At 50.0% G+C, this 17613-nt stretch overlaps 1 protein-coding gene across 1 annotated transcript in view; it reads left to right on the forward strand.

Annotated features, from left to right (window-relative positions):
- The window catches only part of COL11A2 (collagen type XI alpha 2 chain), a gene marked incomplete at its 5' end in the record, with an annotated part of 106186 nt that extends 89370 nt beyond the window's left edge, over positions 1-16816 (forward strand). Inside the window, 12 exons of the mRNA XM_079967198.1 lie at positions 2559-2666; positions 4599-4652; positions 4822-4875; positions 5787-5894; positions 6612-6665; positions 7451-7486; positions 7599-7652; positions 9366-9633; positions 11311-11423; positions 11681-11749; positions 14196-14438; positions 16256-16816. Of these exons, the coding sequence (XP_079823324.1) occupies positions 2559-2666; positions 4599-4652; positions 4822-4875; positions 5787-5894; positions 6612-6665; positions 7451-7486; positions 7599-7652; positions 9366-9633; positions 11311-11423; positions 11681-11749; positions 14196-14438; positions 16256-16402 (1308 nt within the window). The 3' untranslated portion in view covers positions 16403-16816. The remainder of the gene's footprint in view (positions 1-2558; positions 2667-4598; positions 4653-4821; positions 4876-5786; positions 5895-6611; positions 6666-7450; positions 7487-7598; positions 7653-9365; positions 9634-11310; positions 11424-11680; positions 11750-14195; positions 14439-16255) is intronic.
- Between the last annotated feature and the right edge of the window lie 797 nt (positions 16817-17613).

The following is a 17613-nucleotide window of genomic DNA, read 5'->3' on the forward strand; positions in this document are numbered from 1 at the left end:
AGCACAGTCCCAGTGCACGTCTACTCAGGAGTAAGCCCCGGAGAGGCCCACGCAGAAGTAATTGCTAGGTGGCAGGATTGTGGCCTGAGGCTGGTCCTCCGCTTCCTCCTGGCCCCAGAGGGATTTGTAGCTGCTTTAGGATGGATCTCCCAGCAGCAATTAAAAAACAGAAAACAAAACCCTGGGCTGTAATTTCGAAAGATTACGGGGCGATGGCTGCAAACCTCTTGGGGCTGCGAAAGAACAGAAATAAAATCCGCTGCCGAGATGAAGTTGGAGCCCTCCCTCGCTTAGGCCACCTTGATTATATATTTCATGGAAATGCAGGCTATAAATTCTCAAAACGGATAAACAGCAAAAGAAGGCTTGGAAACTGGGTGCTCTGTTTTTCTGAAATAGAACAACGAAGTTCTGGGATCTTTATCTAGCTGTTAGGACAGCAATGCACCAACCTGCACACCTGACGCCATCGCTAAACAGCTGTGGGAGACGGAGGTGTTTTGCTCTTCCCAGAAAGCACAACTCAAAAGCCCCACAAGGACCAGTTAGCTGTGATTGCACGGGGCTGGGATAGATGACTCTTGGGGTTCCTTTCCAGCCCTGCAATTCCGGATCTTCCCTCTCAAGAGACAAAAATGTTTTTGTATATGGGGCTGGGGTAAAATTATTATTATTATTATTATTATTATTATTATTATTATTATTATCATCATCATCATCATCTCAATGTGCAAGAGTGGCCTTTGTTTACAAATCTGACAGTCCGTTTCCAGGAAAACGAGTTGCTTCAGGGACTTCAGTGCAGTTTCTTAAAAAACAATTATCATTTGGTTTTATGAATTTGTTCACATTCAAAACCACAAATAATAAAAAATTACACAAGATTCTTCCAAATCTCTGGACTTCCCTCCTCCCCTCCACGGGTTCTTTAATTAACCTTTCCAACTGCATATTGTAAATCACTCTAATTTGTCAGTTGTCCAAAGTCCATGTAACATTGCAAGAGTTATTTAAGACCTGCTATAGAGTCCAAATGCTTACAGTGGCCTCTCAACTATAGTATTAATATCTCCCATTCTTCGCTGAAGTTTTGATTCTCCTAGTTTCTGATTTCCCCGGTCATTTTTGCTATCTCTGCATAGTCCAACAGCTTGGTCTGCCATTCCACACTGGTGGGGACCGACTTGGGTGCAGCTTCAAGAGGCTGGGACAGACCCCCCTCCCACCATAATTTTGATTATTTCTAGATGAAACACAGCCTGGGGAGTTTGTGGCTTTGGAGGGAAGGGGTGTGTGTGTGTGTGTGTGTGCGTGCGTGTGTGTGTGTGTGTGTGTGTGTGTGTGTGCCTAATTTTCTCCCTGCTGGCTTTCCCCCATGCAAAACCCTACCCCACCCCACCCAAAATCCCCGGCTGGGAAAACACAGCCAGATGGGTGGAGTGTAAATAATAAATTATATTTTTTATTTCATTGTTGGGGCTCCTGCAGAACTGGCAGCCCCCCAAACTTCACCCAGCCCTTTATTCCCTTTCCCACTTACAATAAAGTAGGATACCTCGCCCATCCACATTTTAATTCAAGGCCTGTTGGGTGAGGTGGTTTTTCTGTTTTTTATCGGTAAAGGTTTTCATTTCCTTTTATACGTCGTATACGAATGGGTGAAAATCTAAAGATGGAAAATCTGAACTGTGAAATCGGGGGTTGGACTAGATGACCCTCAGGGTCCCTTCCGATGGCACGATTCTATGATTCTTTGATACTGCTGTTCAGTGAATGTATTATTTAGTTGTGAACGACTCTATTTATTTACTTACTTACTTACCTACTTACTTACTTACAGTTAATAATAATAATTGGTATGCCGCCCTTCCTCCACAGATCTAAACACAACATAAAAATGCAATATAAAAACCACAAAATACAGAATGAATCCTGCCTGCTGGTTTTCCATGTGGGGGATCTGTTCAGCCACTGTAAGAACGGGCTGCCAGCCTGTGTAAATGAATGAAATTTATAATTACGGTCACAAACCAGTTCCGGTTCACTTACAATATCAGGAAAATCATAAAACACAACAGGAATACATTGAATTGCAGTTGGGTATAACAGAGGAAATTCAGATACAGCGGCAGTTTAAAATATATATTAAATCTTGATCACTAAAATATAACCTAAAATTGTCATTTAAAACCTTAGTCATTTTGGTGGCACAGCTTGTTCCCTGAGTTTATGGCAGTTGCACAGAATTTGGCCACCCTGAGCGTGATCTCTAGATCCTTGTCCTCTACCAGGAGTTTTAGACATTGAAGTTCGGACACATTTGGAGCTTTTGGTATAACAGGAGTGATAAATACTGAGTGTAGATCCCCGTAGAAAAAGCAACGTGGAAGAGCAAGAAGGAAAGCAACCGGGTTGTGCATCTGGGCAAATGCAAAAATATTCCGAAACAGAAGTGAGGGGGTGGGGATTGGCCGCTTTGTGGACTTGTTGAGTCAGAAGGGACCCTGGGGGTCATCCAGCCCATCCCCCTGTGACATTTCTTCCCCTTTCCTCTCTAGGGAGAGCCAGGAGCGCTGGGAGCCCCAGGGAAGACGGGGCCCGTGGGCCCTCAGGGACCCCCTGGGAAGCCAGGGACGGACGGACTGAGGGGCCTCCCCGGATCAGTGGTAAGGAGACCCACCCGGACGCCGGGGTTCTCTGGGAGGGGCCGGGTGTGCATGTGTGTGCCCGCTGAAGTCGGGCTCAGTTGGGGGCCCCTCGTGTGGCACCAGGGGAGCCTCAAAGACCCCCACCAGTGGGGCAGGGTTGGTGTCTTGTGGTCCAACCAAGTCCAGTTGCAGGACCTTGGGGCCGCTGGAAAGATTGTGGGGGGCATATGGGGTGTCAGGGGAGCGGTGGTACCTCTGGTGGGGCCATGTCTTCTCCTTCTGGGGTGGTTTGTCCACCTCTGGCCCCCACCTTGCAATCCTGGGGCAGGGGTCCCGATCCCGGGAAACGGTGAGGGGAGCTGAGGGGTCTTGGACCCTCGGAGTTGGGGGCTCTGGCGGGACCAAGTCCAACCTTCAAGAAGGCAGTAGAGGAGGAGGAAGGAAAACAACATGGCGGCAGGTTGCAAGGAGGTTTTTGTGGTTATCAGGAAAGCCGATCCGAGAACCATCTCGTTTTTGTTTTTGATAATGCTGTGTTGTTTTTAATATTCGGTTGGAAGCCGCCCAGAGTGGCTGGGGAAACCCAGCCAGATGGACGGGGTATAAATAAATTATTATTATTATTATTATTATTATTATTATTATTATTATTATGCATCCAGGGCAAGGCATGTCCAAAGTCCATTTCAGGGGCCTGATCTGGCCCACCGGTCAATTTAATCCAGCCCCCGTGGCAGTATATGTGCTGGGGTAAAATCCTTGAAACAACCTCAATCCTAAAAAAAGTTAAAACAACTTTGGTTGGCCCTCACGCATATCCACTTCAACAAATCTGGCCCTCTTTGAAAAAAAGGTTGGGTACCCCTGAATTCTAAGCGGACCAAACTGAGTGACTTTTGGTTCCTCATTAGCCATATGGGGGCCGTTCCTAAAGCAGCAGAATGAACATCTAGCAGAATATGAAAGGCGAAAAGCAGAGAATGGTTCTTAATATACCTGAAGGAGCGTCTCCACTCCCATCGTTCTGCCCGGACATTGAGGTTCCCTTCTGGCGGTTCCCTCATTGCGAGAAGCAAAGCTATAGAGAACCAGGCAGAGGGCCTTCTCGGTGGTGGCGCCTGCCCTTTGAAACGCCCTCCCACCAGATGTCAAAGAGATAAACAGCTACATGACATTTAGAAGACATCTGAAGGCAGCCCTCTTTAGGGAAGCTTTTAATGTTTAATAGGTTATTGTATTTTAATATTCTGTTGGAAGCCGCCCAGAGTGGCTGGGGAAACCAAGCCAGATGGGCGGGGTACAAATAATAAATTATTATTATTATAATGGAGGTGCCAAAATTATGGCTGAAGGTGGTCTCCATAGAAACTGTTACAGTCAATGCTTAGTCTACGGGGTATTTTTATGCTAGTGGATAATCCATTGGTTGTTGGATCGATTCTGATTTTCCTGAAATAAAGCAAAGACCAGAATGGAAGGTGGTTGAAATCTCTGCGCTTCACATGGTTGCTTCTAAAGGCTATAAATAAAGTATGTTCAATCAGGATAAAAAAGAGAAGGGAGTACAGTGGATGCTCAGGTTGTGAACGTGATCCGTGTGGGATGCACATTTGCAACCTGCAGTGTTCGCAACCCGCAGCGGCACACACATGCACGGTTGCGATTCAGCACTTCTGCGCATGCGCAACCACCGAAAACCGGAAGTTGTGATACCCTGCTTGTGATTCTCCGGCAGCTGAAGAAGATGGGTGGGGGGGTGCATTGCAGCAGGAAGGGGCGGGGCCAGGTGGGCGGGGCCAGAGCAAAAGTGGGCGGGGCACTGGGCGCTTTGAAGGGTGGGGCTGCATGAGGCCACCGAGGGCCCCCTAGAGAGGCTTGGAAGGGCTGCCTTTGGGCACTGAGTTTCCCACCCTGACTGAACGCTTTTGCCACCCTCCCCGTCTCTTCCAGGGGGCACAGGGCAAGCCAGGAGCGACCGGGCAGGCTGGGCCCCCGGGGCCAGTGGTGAGTGTCTGGGGTCTTCTCCATGGCCAGGGGGGTGGGGATGGTGGGTGGTGTGACAGTCTATGGGGAAAGAGATAAGGGTCCCAACCGTTGGGCCTCTTGCAGGGAGTTGAGCTGGATGACCTTTGGGTTCCTTTCTGACTCTACTATTCTGCGGTTCTTCCTGCAGGGTCCCCCTGGCTTGCCTGGGCTGAAAGGTGACTCTGGACCCAAAGGAGAGAAGGTAAGGCGTGGGTTCCCTCCTTGCATAGGGGGCAGTTGCTTCTCTGTTTGCCCCCAAGATGTCCATGCCACATCATCACTTTGGTCTCTTAAGTGGTGAACATCAAACTCAGCCAGTAGAAAAGGGACTGTTGGTCAGGGAGACCTCTGGCTAGGAAGCTTCCCCTTGGTGTTTGATGGGCAAAAATGGACAAATGCAGGCCCAGTTTAATCTGCGGGGAAATGTAGCTTGAGATGGGTGCTTTCCAGGTTTCTCTTGGGGGGTGTGAAATTGACTAGACCACAAGTGGCTTGGGATCTGGAAAGTAACTAGATTGCAGGTCGGTTGCAAACTGGAAACGGATGAAGTCATAAATCGCTTGCAAGCCAGAAACTGACTACACCATAATTCGATTGCAAGCTGGAAATTAACTAGACCATAAGTTGCTTGTGATGCGGAAATTGGCTGGACCGTAAGTCGCTTGGGATCCTCAAAAATGGACCAGGCTGCAGGTTGCATGCTATCTGGAAATGGAGTAGACTCTAAGTGACTTGGGATCTAGAGATTGACTAGACCCTCAGTGGCTTGGGATCTAGAAATTGACTAGACCGTAAGTAGCTTGGGATCTAGAGATTGACTAGACCCTCAGTGACTTGGGATCTAGAGATTGACTAGACCCTCAGTGACTTGGGATCTAGAGATTGACTAGACCCTCAGTGACTTGGGATCTAGAGATTGACTAGACCCTCAGTGACTTGGGATCTAGAGATTGACTAGACCCTAAGTGACTTGGGATCTAGAGATTGACTAGACCGTAAGTGGCTTGGGATCTAGAGATTGACTAGACCCTCAGTGGTTTGTGAAGTGGTCCAGTCCATTCCCCCCTCCGCCTGCACTGGTGCCCCTCCAGTAAGTGCCTCCTCTCCCCACAGGGACACCCCGGTCTCATCGGCCTGATCGGACCCCCAGGAGAGCAAGGGGAGAAGGGAGACCGAGGCCTGCCTGGCCCACAAGGCACCGCAGGGCAGAAAGGAGAAACGGTGAGTGTTTGGGGGCAGAGATGTGGGGCGGGCGCGATCCAAATAAAACCAGAACAAAAAAACCGGAGGACCCTAACCCCTGAGCCATCAGGGAAACGCCAAGAGGAAACACCGGATGAAGGAGAATTTGTGGCCGGGCCTCCATTCCGGGGACGTTGTCTGCCTGCCTGTCAAGGATTCCTTCGCTGGAATTTCTGCTCTGCGGGGGTTGGACTAGATGACCCCTGGAGTTCCCTTCCAACTCTAGGATTACACAGAGAAACAACCCTCCGTCCTACGAGATGTTGACACCCAACTGAGTCTTCTTCCGAACACACTTTTGCACCACCACTTGTTTAATTTGATTTATTTTTTAATTCTGTATCCTTAGGGTGAGTGAAGGGTGTGCAATGAATAAACAAAGAGGAATAAAAATGCAGATAATTTGTCGTTGTTACCTGTCTGCGGGTTTTGTTGCCTTTAAAGGTTTCTCAACGAATAAACAAGACCAAAATCTTCCAGTGAAGCCGATTCTGGTCGCCGCAAAGAGGGAGAGAAGCGAAGGGCGGGGGAGGGGACATTGGGGGGTGGGGGGAGAAGCTGGGTGGGGGTCTTCTGTGCCTATAGCATGGGGGGAAGGTTTCAGGGACCGGCGGGGGGCCAGCTAGGACTCCTGGGTCCTCTGAGATGGCATTGCCTTGCCCGACTGACCCTTTCTCCCTCTGTTTCCCCCCACAGGGAATCCCTGGTCCGACCGGCCCCCTGGGACCCGCAGGGCCCCCTGGTCTCCCCGTAAGTGAGCCCCCCCTTTGCCCTCCCCACACCCCCTCCCTGTGTAGCATCTTCTAACACATTTTTTAAAAACTTATGCTTTTCAGATTTATACTTTTCACTAATTTTTCAATCATTTTGACGTTTCAAAACTTGACTTCCTTCCCCCTCTTTCTACAGTTCCTTAAATTTATTTCTAATACCGTCTGCCTATCCAAATTAACCGAATTTGCTCGTTTAGTCGACTACTTTGAATATATAACCCTTATAAAACCGCAGGTTATGACAATAATCCTGGCAGTGGATTTATCTGTAAATATTCAATAAAACATTTCCACTCTTTTATGAAAAGTTTGCTGTCTCGGTTTCTTATTTTTCCGGTAAGTTCTGCCCCTTCCACATATTCTGTAAGTTTTTGTACATATTCTTCCTTTGCTGGGACTTCTTTCCGTTTTGAGGGCAAGTAACATATCTAATTGATTTTTGAATTTTATTGTTAATCATGTTTTTATATTGTATTTTATGCTGCTTTTATAATTAAGTGTTTTAAATTTGTTGTTAGCCGCCCTGAGCCCGGTTTTTGAACTGGGAATGGTGGGGTATAAATAAAAATTTATTATTATTATTATTACTATTATTATTATTATTATTGCCGCCATAGTCACGTACATGAATACGTTCCTATACAGTTTAGGTAGTTCTGTCCCTATAATTCCCAAAAGGAAAGTTTCTAGTATTTTTTTACAAAGGTTATTTTGAACATCCTTTTCGTTTCATTATATATCATTTCCTCCTCCCTTCCCCAGGGTCCAGGCGGCCCCCCAGGTCCTAAAGGAGCCACGGTAAGAGCCTCCCTACACATTGAGCCCCCCACCCACTTGGGGGGAGAGGCGGGGCGAGGGCGTGCCCCTCTTTCCCTCGCACGCCACTCACATTGCCAACTTCCTTTTCTAGGGTCAAGCGGGACCCAAAGGTCAGCGCGGAGTCCCTGGTCCCCCTGGACGGCCGGTAAGAAAACCCCACATATTCCCCACTTCCTCCCCACACCCCACTGCTCCTCCAGCTGGGAAGGTGAAACCCCCTCCTGACTTGAAAGGCGTGGGAAACTGTGTTGTTGTTGTTGTTGTTCTTAAAAAAATTATATTCATGGTAAATATTCAGTCGGTAGCGCTCAAGACTCTTAATCCCAGGGCTGTGGGTTCGAGCTCCACGTTGGGCAGAAGATGGGTTGGACTAGATGACCCTGGGGGTCCCTTCCAACCCTGTGTTTCTGTGGTAATAATAAGAGCAGTGGAGCTGTTGGCTTGGGTTCTGGTAACTGGGATTTCCCCACTCAGACACCCTTCCTCAGGGCAGCCGAAAGGAAGCCCCTCTCCAGAGTTAGACTGTGGAACTCCTTGCCACCAGGGAAGTTTTTAATGTGTGACATTTTAATGTATTTTTAATCTTTGTTGGAAGCAGCCCAGAGTAGCTGGGGAAACCCAGCCAGATGGGCGGGGTACAAAAAATAAATTATTATTATTATTATTATTATTATTATTATTATTATTATTACTGAGTGTGGGAATGTTCAGGGATGCAGGAGAGGATATATTGTTCGATTATAGCCTTTTCAACTTGTGTTAACAAGTTCACAATTTTTGCAGAGTAACATTCCCCTTTTTAAACTCGCTGCGGATGCGTTTGCTCAGGCTCGCTAAAGGCTCTAGAATAACTGTTCTGGTAAAGGTAAAGGTAAAGGGACCCCTGACCATTAGGTCCAGTCGTGGACGACTCGGGTTGTGGTGCTCATCTCGCTTTACTGGCCGAGGGAGCCGGCGTAGAGCTTCCGGGTCATGTGGCCAGCAGGACTAAGCCGCTTCTGACGAACCAGAGTAGCACACGGAAACGCCGTTTACTTTTCCGCCAGAGTGGTACCTATTTATCTACTTGCACTTTGACGTGCTTTCGAGCTGCTAGGTGGGCAGGAGCAGGGACTGAGCAACGGGAGCTCACCCCGTCGCAGGGATTCGAACCACCGACCTTCTGATTGGCAAGTCCTAGGCTCTGTGGTTTAACCCACAGTGCCACCCATGCTACCAGAAAATACTGTTCTGGTATTTCCCCCTTATTCCCTCATAAAAGATAAGACACAACACAGTCTTCTATAAAAGTATAAAAAAGTTTACTCACACATCATTCTGTTCACAATCAGATCCCAGAAGGCAGACTTTGCTTAGAAAAGTAACATACACCTGGAAACTATCTCAAAAGGAGACAGTCCCTTTGTCCTCTCTTGGCGGGAGGCCAAGAGAGCATCTTTGGCTAAGCAGGTGTTGCTTCTTCGATGCATGTAGTCAAAAAGAGAGAGATGGTTTTGTACTTTTGTCGTTACCTGCACAGGTGAGGCCACGCCCACCTCTAGTCCCATGCAGAGGAAGTCTGTCCCAGCCCAGGAGGAAACAGGAAGTTGACCTTCTGGCTGGACAAACATTCCTCCCCATATCTAAACATGTTCACTCTAGGAAGGTTGTACTTGACTGCTCTTGTGTTTCACATCCCACACTGAGAGGACTGGGCAAGTTCACGGCCGTGCTCTTGACTTGAAGGGGAACGTGGCCTGAATGGCGGCTGCCAGAAACCAACCGCAGGAGGGGAGAGAGGGCTCTCGAGTTCGAATTCTGACGGGTGGGAGGGTAGGTTGGTTCTGTGGTTCTCATGTTCTCCCGTCCTCCTGCCCAGGGACCCCCCGGAGAGGTGATCCAGCCGCTGCCCATCCAGAGGCCCAAGAAGAACAAGCGTTCGGTGGACGGCAGCCAGCTGGTGGCTGAGGAGCAGCCGCTGTCGGACGGGGCAGGCCAGGCACCCTCAGAGGGCATGGAGGAGATCTACGGTTCCCTCAACTCCCTGCGGCAGGAGATTGAGCAGATGAGGAAGCCCCTGGGCACCCAGGAAAGCCCCGGCCGAACCTGCCAGGACCTGCTGCTCTGCCACCCGGACCTGCCTGATGGTGGGTTGGGGGGCTCAGGGTCCCCTGTAAGACAGGAGTAGTAATAATAATAGTAATTTTATTCTTCACACCCCGCCCATCTGGCTGGGTCAGGGTAGTGGTTGTCCAGCCGCACTTGAGTTCTTCTGCAACTCCCATGCGCTCCCAACAAGTGCAAGGGATGTTGGGAGTTGTAGTCCAATGTCTACAGGTGGGCAAGGCCATTGCAAGGAGTCACAGAAGCTGCTGGGTGAGGCTTCCCGGCCCATTCTGCCCGAACCACCAAAGCGGGAGGTGGGAGGTGCGATTCCTGCCTCGCAAGGAGGCAGGACAAAGAGCCTCTTGGGTAACTCGCGTAAGTGAGCCCAGCTGCATCCTTTGGGATGAGAGCAGCCCAGGATTCCTAGCCTGCTTTGTTGATGCAAGGTGGGCAGCAAGGATAGAAAAGGGGAATTCCTGGAGGCAAAGATGATAAGAAAACCCCAGCACAGATTTAAAATCTCAAAACGTGCAGCGGTTCAGTGTGGGAATACAGGCCCTTCCAAGTTCCTTTAAAAGTTCCCCTCTTCCCTAAGCGTACAGAGAGACCATAAATTGAGTAACCGAAAAATTGGATTACTTACTGTCAGGGGCTCAGGAGCAGAGGCACAGGGGAGAGAGGAAACGGAGAGCGAAGGGGAAGGATCTGAGGGCAGCGTAGGGGAGTATGACAGTGGCCCGAGAGATTCCATGAGCTTCTCCAGCGATTCAGGAGATTCCCAGAAGGGGGCGCCGATGGCCAGGGCAAGGGGGGTCCCAGGGGGGACGCACCAGAAGCAAGGGGCCAGCGGGGACTCCCAAAGCAGCAGCGGGAGATCAGGACCAGCTCCCCCACCAGAGCGTAGCGGGGGGGGGAAGAGTCCCATGTATCAGGGCCAGCGTCCCCTCCAGTAGGGAGAGAAGATGAGTCAGGGCTGACCACGCCTCCATCGCAGAGTGAGGGAACGGAGGGGAAGTCAGATCCTACTAGCCCCCCCGAGGGGGGAAGCAGTGACAGGAGCAGTATAACGGTCAGGAGAAAGGTGGCCGGCTGGGCGCGCGCGCCAAGTTCAAATGTACAGGCGCGCGGGACAGCAGAAAACCCGAATTGGGAACCAGGTCCTAAAGCCCGCCGGAGGCAGGGGGAAGACTCAGGGGACTCAGCGTCAGAAGAGTCTAGAAAGGGCAAGACCCCAGCAGCAGGCGGACCCAGAGGAGGAAAGAGCAAAGGAAGAGGTGGAGCAAGGCTAGAGTCTTAAACTGGTGTCTGGGGGGAGGAGATTCAGACGGAGCTTCAGCGGTCTAGAGTTTAAGACGTAGAGCTGCGCGCCGCGGCTTTGAAATCAAAACTGATCTTCAATAAAGACTTTTGTATATAGCAAGAACTGGCGTTGGTCCTTTGTGAGCTGGGACCTCGGGCAGCTCTGACACTTACAAACTCTCCAAAGGTCAGGTTCTTGTGCTTTTCCGTGCAGCATTCAGAAAAAGTTGCGCAGCTGTGGGGAATTCTTTGCTTTAAGGGAACCTCCAGACCCAGATGTAGTCTATCTCGATTCCTTTTTCTTTGGCCACTGTCGGAATTCGATGGGGGGGCCCCTATGGCCTGACCCAACTGCTCCTGCAAGGTTTTCTGATGTTCCTTTCTCCTTTTCTTCCCACCCCCAAAATAATAATATCCAGGTGAATACTGGATCGACCCCAACCAGGGCTGCTCACGAGATTCCTTCAAGGTCTACTGTAATTTCACGGCCGGCGGAGAGACCTGCGTCTTCCCCAGCCAGGAGATTCGAGAGGTAAGAGAAATGGGATTAGATCTGCTGGGGGGACGGATGGACTTGATGACCTCTGGGGGTCCCTTCCCATTCTGCGATTCTTTGAATCTCTGCCCTCCAGATGTTGATTTAATTGATGCGCAACTGGACCAACTGCAATGTTCACGTGACGGAAACCCTGTTCTGAAATGATGGCTGCTGCTGTTCTTATTCTTATTCTTTACAAATGAAGGTTGCTTTCCAGTATATTTCTCTCTCTCTCTCTCTCCTTTTCCCAGGTGAAAATGTCAACGTGGGAGAAAGAGAAACCTCAAACCTGGTTCAGCCAATTCCAGAAAGGCAAGAAGGTGAGAGAATTGTGATCCAGGGGGTTATTTACATGCTGTATAGTGACCCCCTCAGCGCCTCTGGGGCTCTGCAGACCAAGAGGAATAATAATCATAATAATCATAATGTCAGGGACTCTGACACATAATAATCATAATAATCATAATAATCATAATAATCATAATAATCATAATACAGTGGTACCTCGGGATGCGAACGGGATCCGTTCTGGAGCCCCGTTCGCGCCCAGAAGCAAATGTAACTAACGACGGCACATCTGTGCACGCACGTCTTGCTTTTCACCGCTTCTGCGCATGTCATCATTTTGAGTGTCTGTGCATGCGCAAGCGCGAAACCGGAAGTAATGCGCTCCGTTACTTCTGGGTTGCCGCGGAGTGCAACTCGAACACGCTCAACATGAGGTATGACTGTAATAATAAGATAACAAGAAAGGATTTACTTACACTACTTCTAGATTTCAAAAGGAAGTCATAGAAGGGAAAGTGAAGTTGCTGAAAGGTGCGTTTAGTATTCTGCTAGGATGGGAAACAAAAGATGAGGAGGTGAAATAATGATAAAATGGGCACAAGATATAGGTCATAACATATTATTTGAAGATTGGGAAAAATTGTGGAAAACAAATTTAAAATTTACAGATTACTCTCTTTTGAAAGGAAATTATACGAAAATGATGTATAGATGGTATATAACACCAGTACAGAGGTAGGCTAGGCTGAGAGACGAGGGACTCGCTGAGGGACTCGCTTCTGTGGCGCTGGAAATCGCGTCTGCGCAGACACAGGCACTGGAAATCGCGGGCATGCGCGCTCACGCATGCGCATGATTCGGCCCACGGCGGGATCTCTGCTGGAGTGAACCAGCCCAGGCGAGGTCAACCTTGCTGACCCCTGTCCCAGCCTGTCTGCAACATCCCCACCAGCTCTCCTCCAAACCTCCGCCCAGCAGAGACTGGGTAAAATAACAACAAACCTCTGGTTACCTGAAACATGTTCAATAAACACAGAAGACGTAACCGGCTGTACGTTTGAAAAAAATAATATATGCTAGTCATTGTATTGAATTGTAGGTTTCAACAAAAGCAGCTCATAAAGTTCAACGGAAAAAGTAGAAGATCCAGTGGATCCGTTCATTCTCTAATCAGTTTATGCATAAGGTCCTTATATGTGAAAGTGTCTATTCCACAGGAAAGGTTGTTGCAGAATCCTTTCACAGAGTCTAAGACGAGGATTTCCGGAATATTAGGCTTGTTTCGCCGTCTTGGGCTTCATCAGTAGTAGTAGACTGTGAAAGGATTCTGTGGAACTGCAACAACCTTTCGTGTGGAATAGACGCTTTCACATATTTCACATACCTTATGCATAAACTGATTAGAGAACGAACTGATCCACTGGGTCTTCTTCTTTTTGCGTTGAACTTGATGAGCTGCTTTTGTTGAAATCTACAATTCAATACAATGAATAGCATACATTGTTTTTTCAAACGTACAGCCGGTTACATCTTGTGTGTTTATTGAATACAGCAGAGACGGGGCACAAAAGGGCAGCCCCAGGCAGAGTATGTTGCAGCAGTCTAGCCCTGACTCCTTTTTGTTGGGATACTGCCGGGGAGACGGGGGCATCAGGCAGACCCCCAGCTGGCTCCAGCCACCGGCCGGCAGCCAGGCAACCACCTTGGAACAGCGTCAATCAGCGACACAAGCCTCAGATACATTTAGAGACCCGTGCACGCTCTATCAGCAGAGTGAATAAATCTTCACCCAGCAGCAGAGGAGGACAGAGATATGTGTTAGCATAATGTACAGTATTTTATTCAGCATAGTTCAGGAACAGAGGAAAACATGCCTGCTTCCCTTCATCTCCAGCAAAACAGCAAAAAGCAAAAGCAATATACAAACGGAAGTTCCCAGCAAACTGTGCTGGAAATGTAAACAGGCATGTGATACACAACACTCATGCCTGTTCCCTTTTAAGGTGGAACGGAACTACCGTATTTTTCGCTCTATAGGACGCACTTTTCCCCCTCCAAAAATGAAGGGGAAATGTGCGTGCGTCCTATGGAGCGAATGCAGGCTTTCGCTGGAGCCTGGAGAGCGAGAGGGGTCGATGCGCACCGACCCCTCTTGCTCTCCAGGCTTCAGGAAACTATCCACAAGACTTTGGAGCGCAGCAGGAGTTCCCACTGGGCTCCGAAGGCTTGCGGATAGCTGCCTGTTCTGGGGCCGGGGGTCGGGGGAAGCTCGGGCTTCCCCGCCCCCAGCCCCCAGCCCCGCAAGCTCCGGGAGCGGCGGCGAGGTTGCGCGCAAACTTGCCGCCGCTCCTGGACCGGGGGGGAATAATTTTTTCCCCTTTATTCCCCCCCCAAAAAAAACTAGGTGTGCCCTATGGTCCGGTGCACCCTATGGAGCAAAAAATACAGTATATCCTAACATTTTTCTCCCCTCGCCAGTTCTCCTACTCGGACGCCGACGGCAACCCCCTGGGCATCGTGCAGCTCACCTTCTTGCGCCTTCTGAGCGTCTCAGCCCGGCAGAACTTCACCTACCACTGCCAGCGTTCGGCCGCCTGGCACAGCCGCGGGGAGCCGGCCCCCGGGGGCTACCAGCGCGCCCTCCGCTTCCAGGGCGCCAACGAGGATGAGCTGAGCTACGACAGCAGCCCCTACATCAAGGCCCTGCGGGACGGCTGCGCGGTGAGTCCTCCCAGCAGGGGTGGCGTCGGGCGAGAGCCGGGTTCCCTGGGTGGGGGGCACCCAGAGGCCATGCTGTGAGGACAGGAGGCTGGGTCACACGGGCCCCTTCGGGCAGCTGAGCTGGGGGGGGGGCTCTTTGTACGCCCCAATGGAGCCTGCAGGGACAGAGGCAGTCTACCCAGATTCATTGGGGGCATTTGAGAAGGGGGTGGTGGTCTAGGTGGGCCATTGGCCTGATCCAGTAGTCCTTATGACAGAGTGGGCTGGTGGGGGTCACTTTACGGGAATTTGAGGGGAATTTGAAGCTTTCAGAGAGCTGAATCGATGCCCAGCCTTTACTGAGTATCATTCTTGCAAGGAGGCTATCCGACAGCAGGGATCTCCAAACCACGAAAAGTCCAGCTCCTTTTTTTTTTTAAAGAGTCATTTGTCATGGATGCTGTAGTAGAAATTCTGGTCATGGCACGGGGTTGGGCTGGATGACCCCAGGGACTCATCCAACTCTGTGATTCTAAAGCAGGTTTTTGGGGTTTTGGGTTGTTTGTTTTTTTGTTTTTTCTCAATTCTATTTCTATGCTGCTTTTTCTTCAAATAAATCCCTAAGCGGCTTACAAGCAAAAGACAAAAATGACATAATGGAACGTCACAGATACAGCATAAATCGTATAGAATACTTAACAAATCATCAGTCAAGCAATCGCAAACAAAAGAATGACTGCTCTGCTAGATCAGCGGTTCCCCAACTTTTCCTGGGGGGGGGGCCCTGCCCCCCTGGTTCAATGAACTTACACTCAACCCAAAACAACATACCGTATTTTTTGCTCCATAAGACGCACCTAGTTTTTAGAAGGGGAATGCAAGAAAAAAAAATTTTTTTAAGGGAGCGCTGAGCACTCCCTTTCACGAGCCGCGTGGAGCGTGGTTGCGGCGCTTGCGGGCTTTTCCCCGAGGAGAGAGAAGCCCCCAAGAGCCACACACACACTCCACGCGGCTAGTGAAAGGGAGTGCGGCTCTTGGGGGCTTTTCCAGGAGGTGGGGGAATCGACTGAGGGGCTGCCTTCTGTCCCTTCCCCCACCTCCCACAAAAGGCAGCAAGAGCCGCGCGCTCTTTAAAGGGTGCGCAGCTCCTGCGGGCTTTTCTAGAAGGAAGCAGAAGGGATTGACACGGCCAGTCAGTCCCCTTCTCCCTCCTGGGGAAAAGCCCGCAAGAACCGCGCTGAGTGTGTGTGCGGCTCTTGGGGGCTTTTCCCGCCTGCCTCCCCCCTGCATTCGCTCCATAAGACGCACACATATTTCCCCTTACTTTTTAGGAGGGGAAAAGTGCGTCTTATGGAGCGAAAAATATGGTAATTCAGAAAAGCAGTTTGCATGACCCTCTAAGATAATAATGCAACAAAATTCAAAGCAGTAGCGATAAATTGTACATTTGTTCAAAACTCAATTAAAACTACTTAGTTTAACTATGTAAAGGAAATGGATGGATTTGATCTTGGTCAAAGACTTTGCCATTAGAAAAAGGAGGGTTCCCCCCCCCCCCTTTCAAATATAAATGAAGCGGAAGTAGACAATAAGACTGTAGGTTTCATTTCGTCCCCCAAAATATAATTTTATGTTACAGTTTACCATTGTTTATATTTTGAATTGCATATATACGGGGCACCAAAACCTTTTAGGGCCTCTAAAGGTCTTCGTTTCGCAGCATTGTTTCTGAACGCCAGAGGAAAAGTTATTCTCACACTCGGATCCCGCTCGTGGGTTTCTCACCACGTTGGCCAGGTTTGCCCTCACGTTCTCACGCCGTCTCCTCTCTCTTGCAGACACGGAAAGGATCGGACAAGACCGTCCTGGAGGTCCACACCCCCCAGGTGGAGCAGCTGCCTTTGACGGACGTTCGCGTGGCGGACTTTGGGGAGCCCGGCCAGAGGTTCGGGTTCGAGGTGGGGCCGGTCTGCTTCCGAGGCTAAGGCGGCAGGAACACCCTGCGCACTTCACTGAGCCCACCCCCCCGACCCCGTTTGCCCTTGGTCTCCAGAGGAACCCCCCACCCCACAAGCAGTGACGGAACAGGATCCGGCCTCTCTCCATGCCCCCCCCCCTCAAGACACAGCGGATCCACCGCCAACCAATGGGAGACTGAGGAGCATCAGGGGTCCGGGGCACCAATGCAGACCAAAGAGAAGTGGACCGTTTGGGACAAGCCAGATGATGTTTTATCGCCATTCCTCCTCCCCACCTCTCCTCCACGAGTAGCGGGTTACAAAGCAAAGCCCCCTCCCCAAACACACAGGGATCCCTCCCCACTGTAGCTCTTTTCCCGCTGAACCCACTACTCTAACCCCACCCCATGCCTGATCTCACGGCTGTCTGTCTCCCCCCCCCCCCAAAAGCACTAAAGCATCCCTTTCCCTATTCCTTCAGGGGTCCTTGGGGAGGAAGCGATTGGGGTGGGGGGTATAATCAACAATAATCTGCAGAATTTTCCAGTTGTAACTCCCCAGTTCCAAATCCAGTTGTTGCATTTCCCCCCATGACCCTTGCCCACCCCAGAACAGGGACCCCTTGCCACCACCCCTAATGGCCACTCCCACCCCCTGTTGGCCCTTGCACCCATTTTAAGATCTCACCCGCCACCCTGTCGCAGCTCCCCAACAGGTGAGTGTTTTTTGCAAAAGGGAAGCCACAAGCCTTTTCCTGGCTCTCTAGGGCAATCCCCTCACCCCCTAACAGACAGCACCAATTAAGCCCCACATTTACAGGAGGAAATAGGGGGGGCAGATACTATAAGAACCTGCTTGTGGGCTTAAAAGAGGCAGCTGGAGTGAACAACTTTGCTTGTCTCTATCCTAATGCACAGAGCATGGGAACCAAGCAAGATGAACTCAAGCTCCCATTACAAGGTGGCAAATGCGATTGAATAGGCACTGCTGAAACCAGAAGGGCTAAACGACGTTGGGTGGGGGCAAACTTGGTACAAAAGCCCCCACCCAGTTCAGAGACCAAGAGCAGAGAGGGGTTCTTTGACTTCCCAATGGAGTCTCCCCCAAACCCTGGTTATCTCCACCCTAGCCACCATTGCCCCAAACATATCTTAACTTTCTTTTTTAATGATTCTAAAACTAGACACTGCCCCTGGGAGAAGGTTCCCCCCTTTTGCACAAATTATAGTGTCCCGCCA

The sequence above is a fragment of the Podarcis cretensis genome (assembly GCF_951804945.1).
Source record: "Podarcis cretensis genome assembly, chromosome: 2".
NCBI lineage: Eukaryota > Metazoa > Chordata > Lepidosauria > Squamata > Lacertidae > Podarcis > Podarcis cretensis.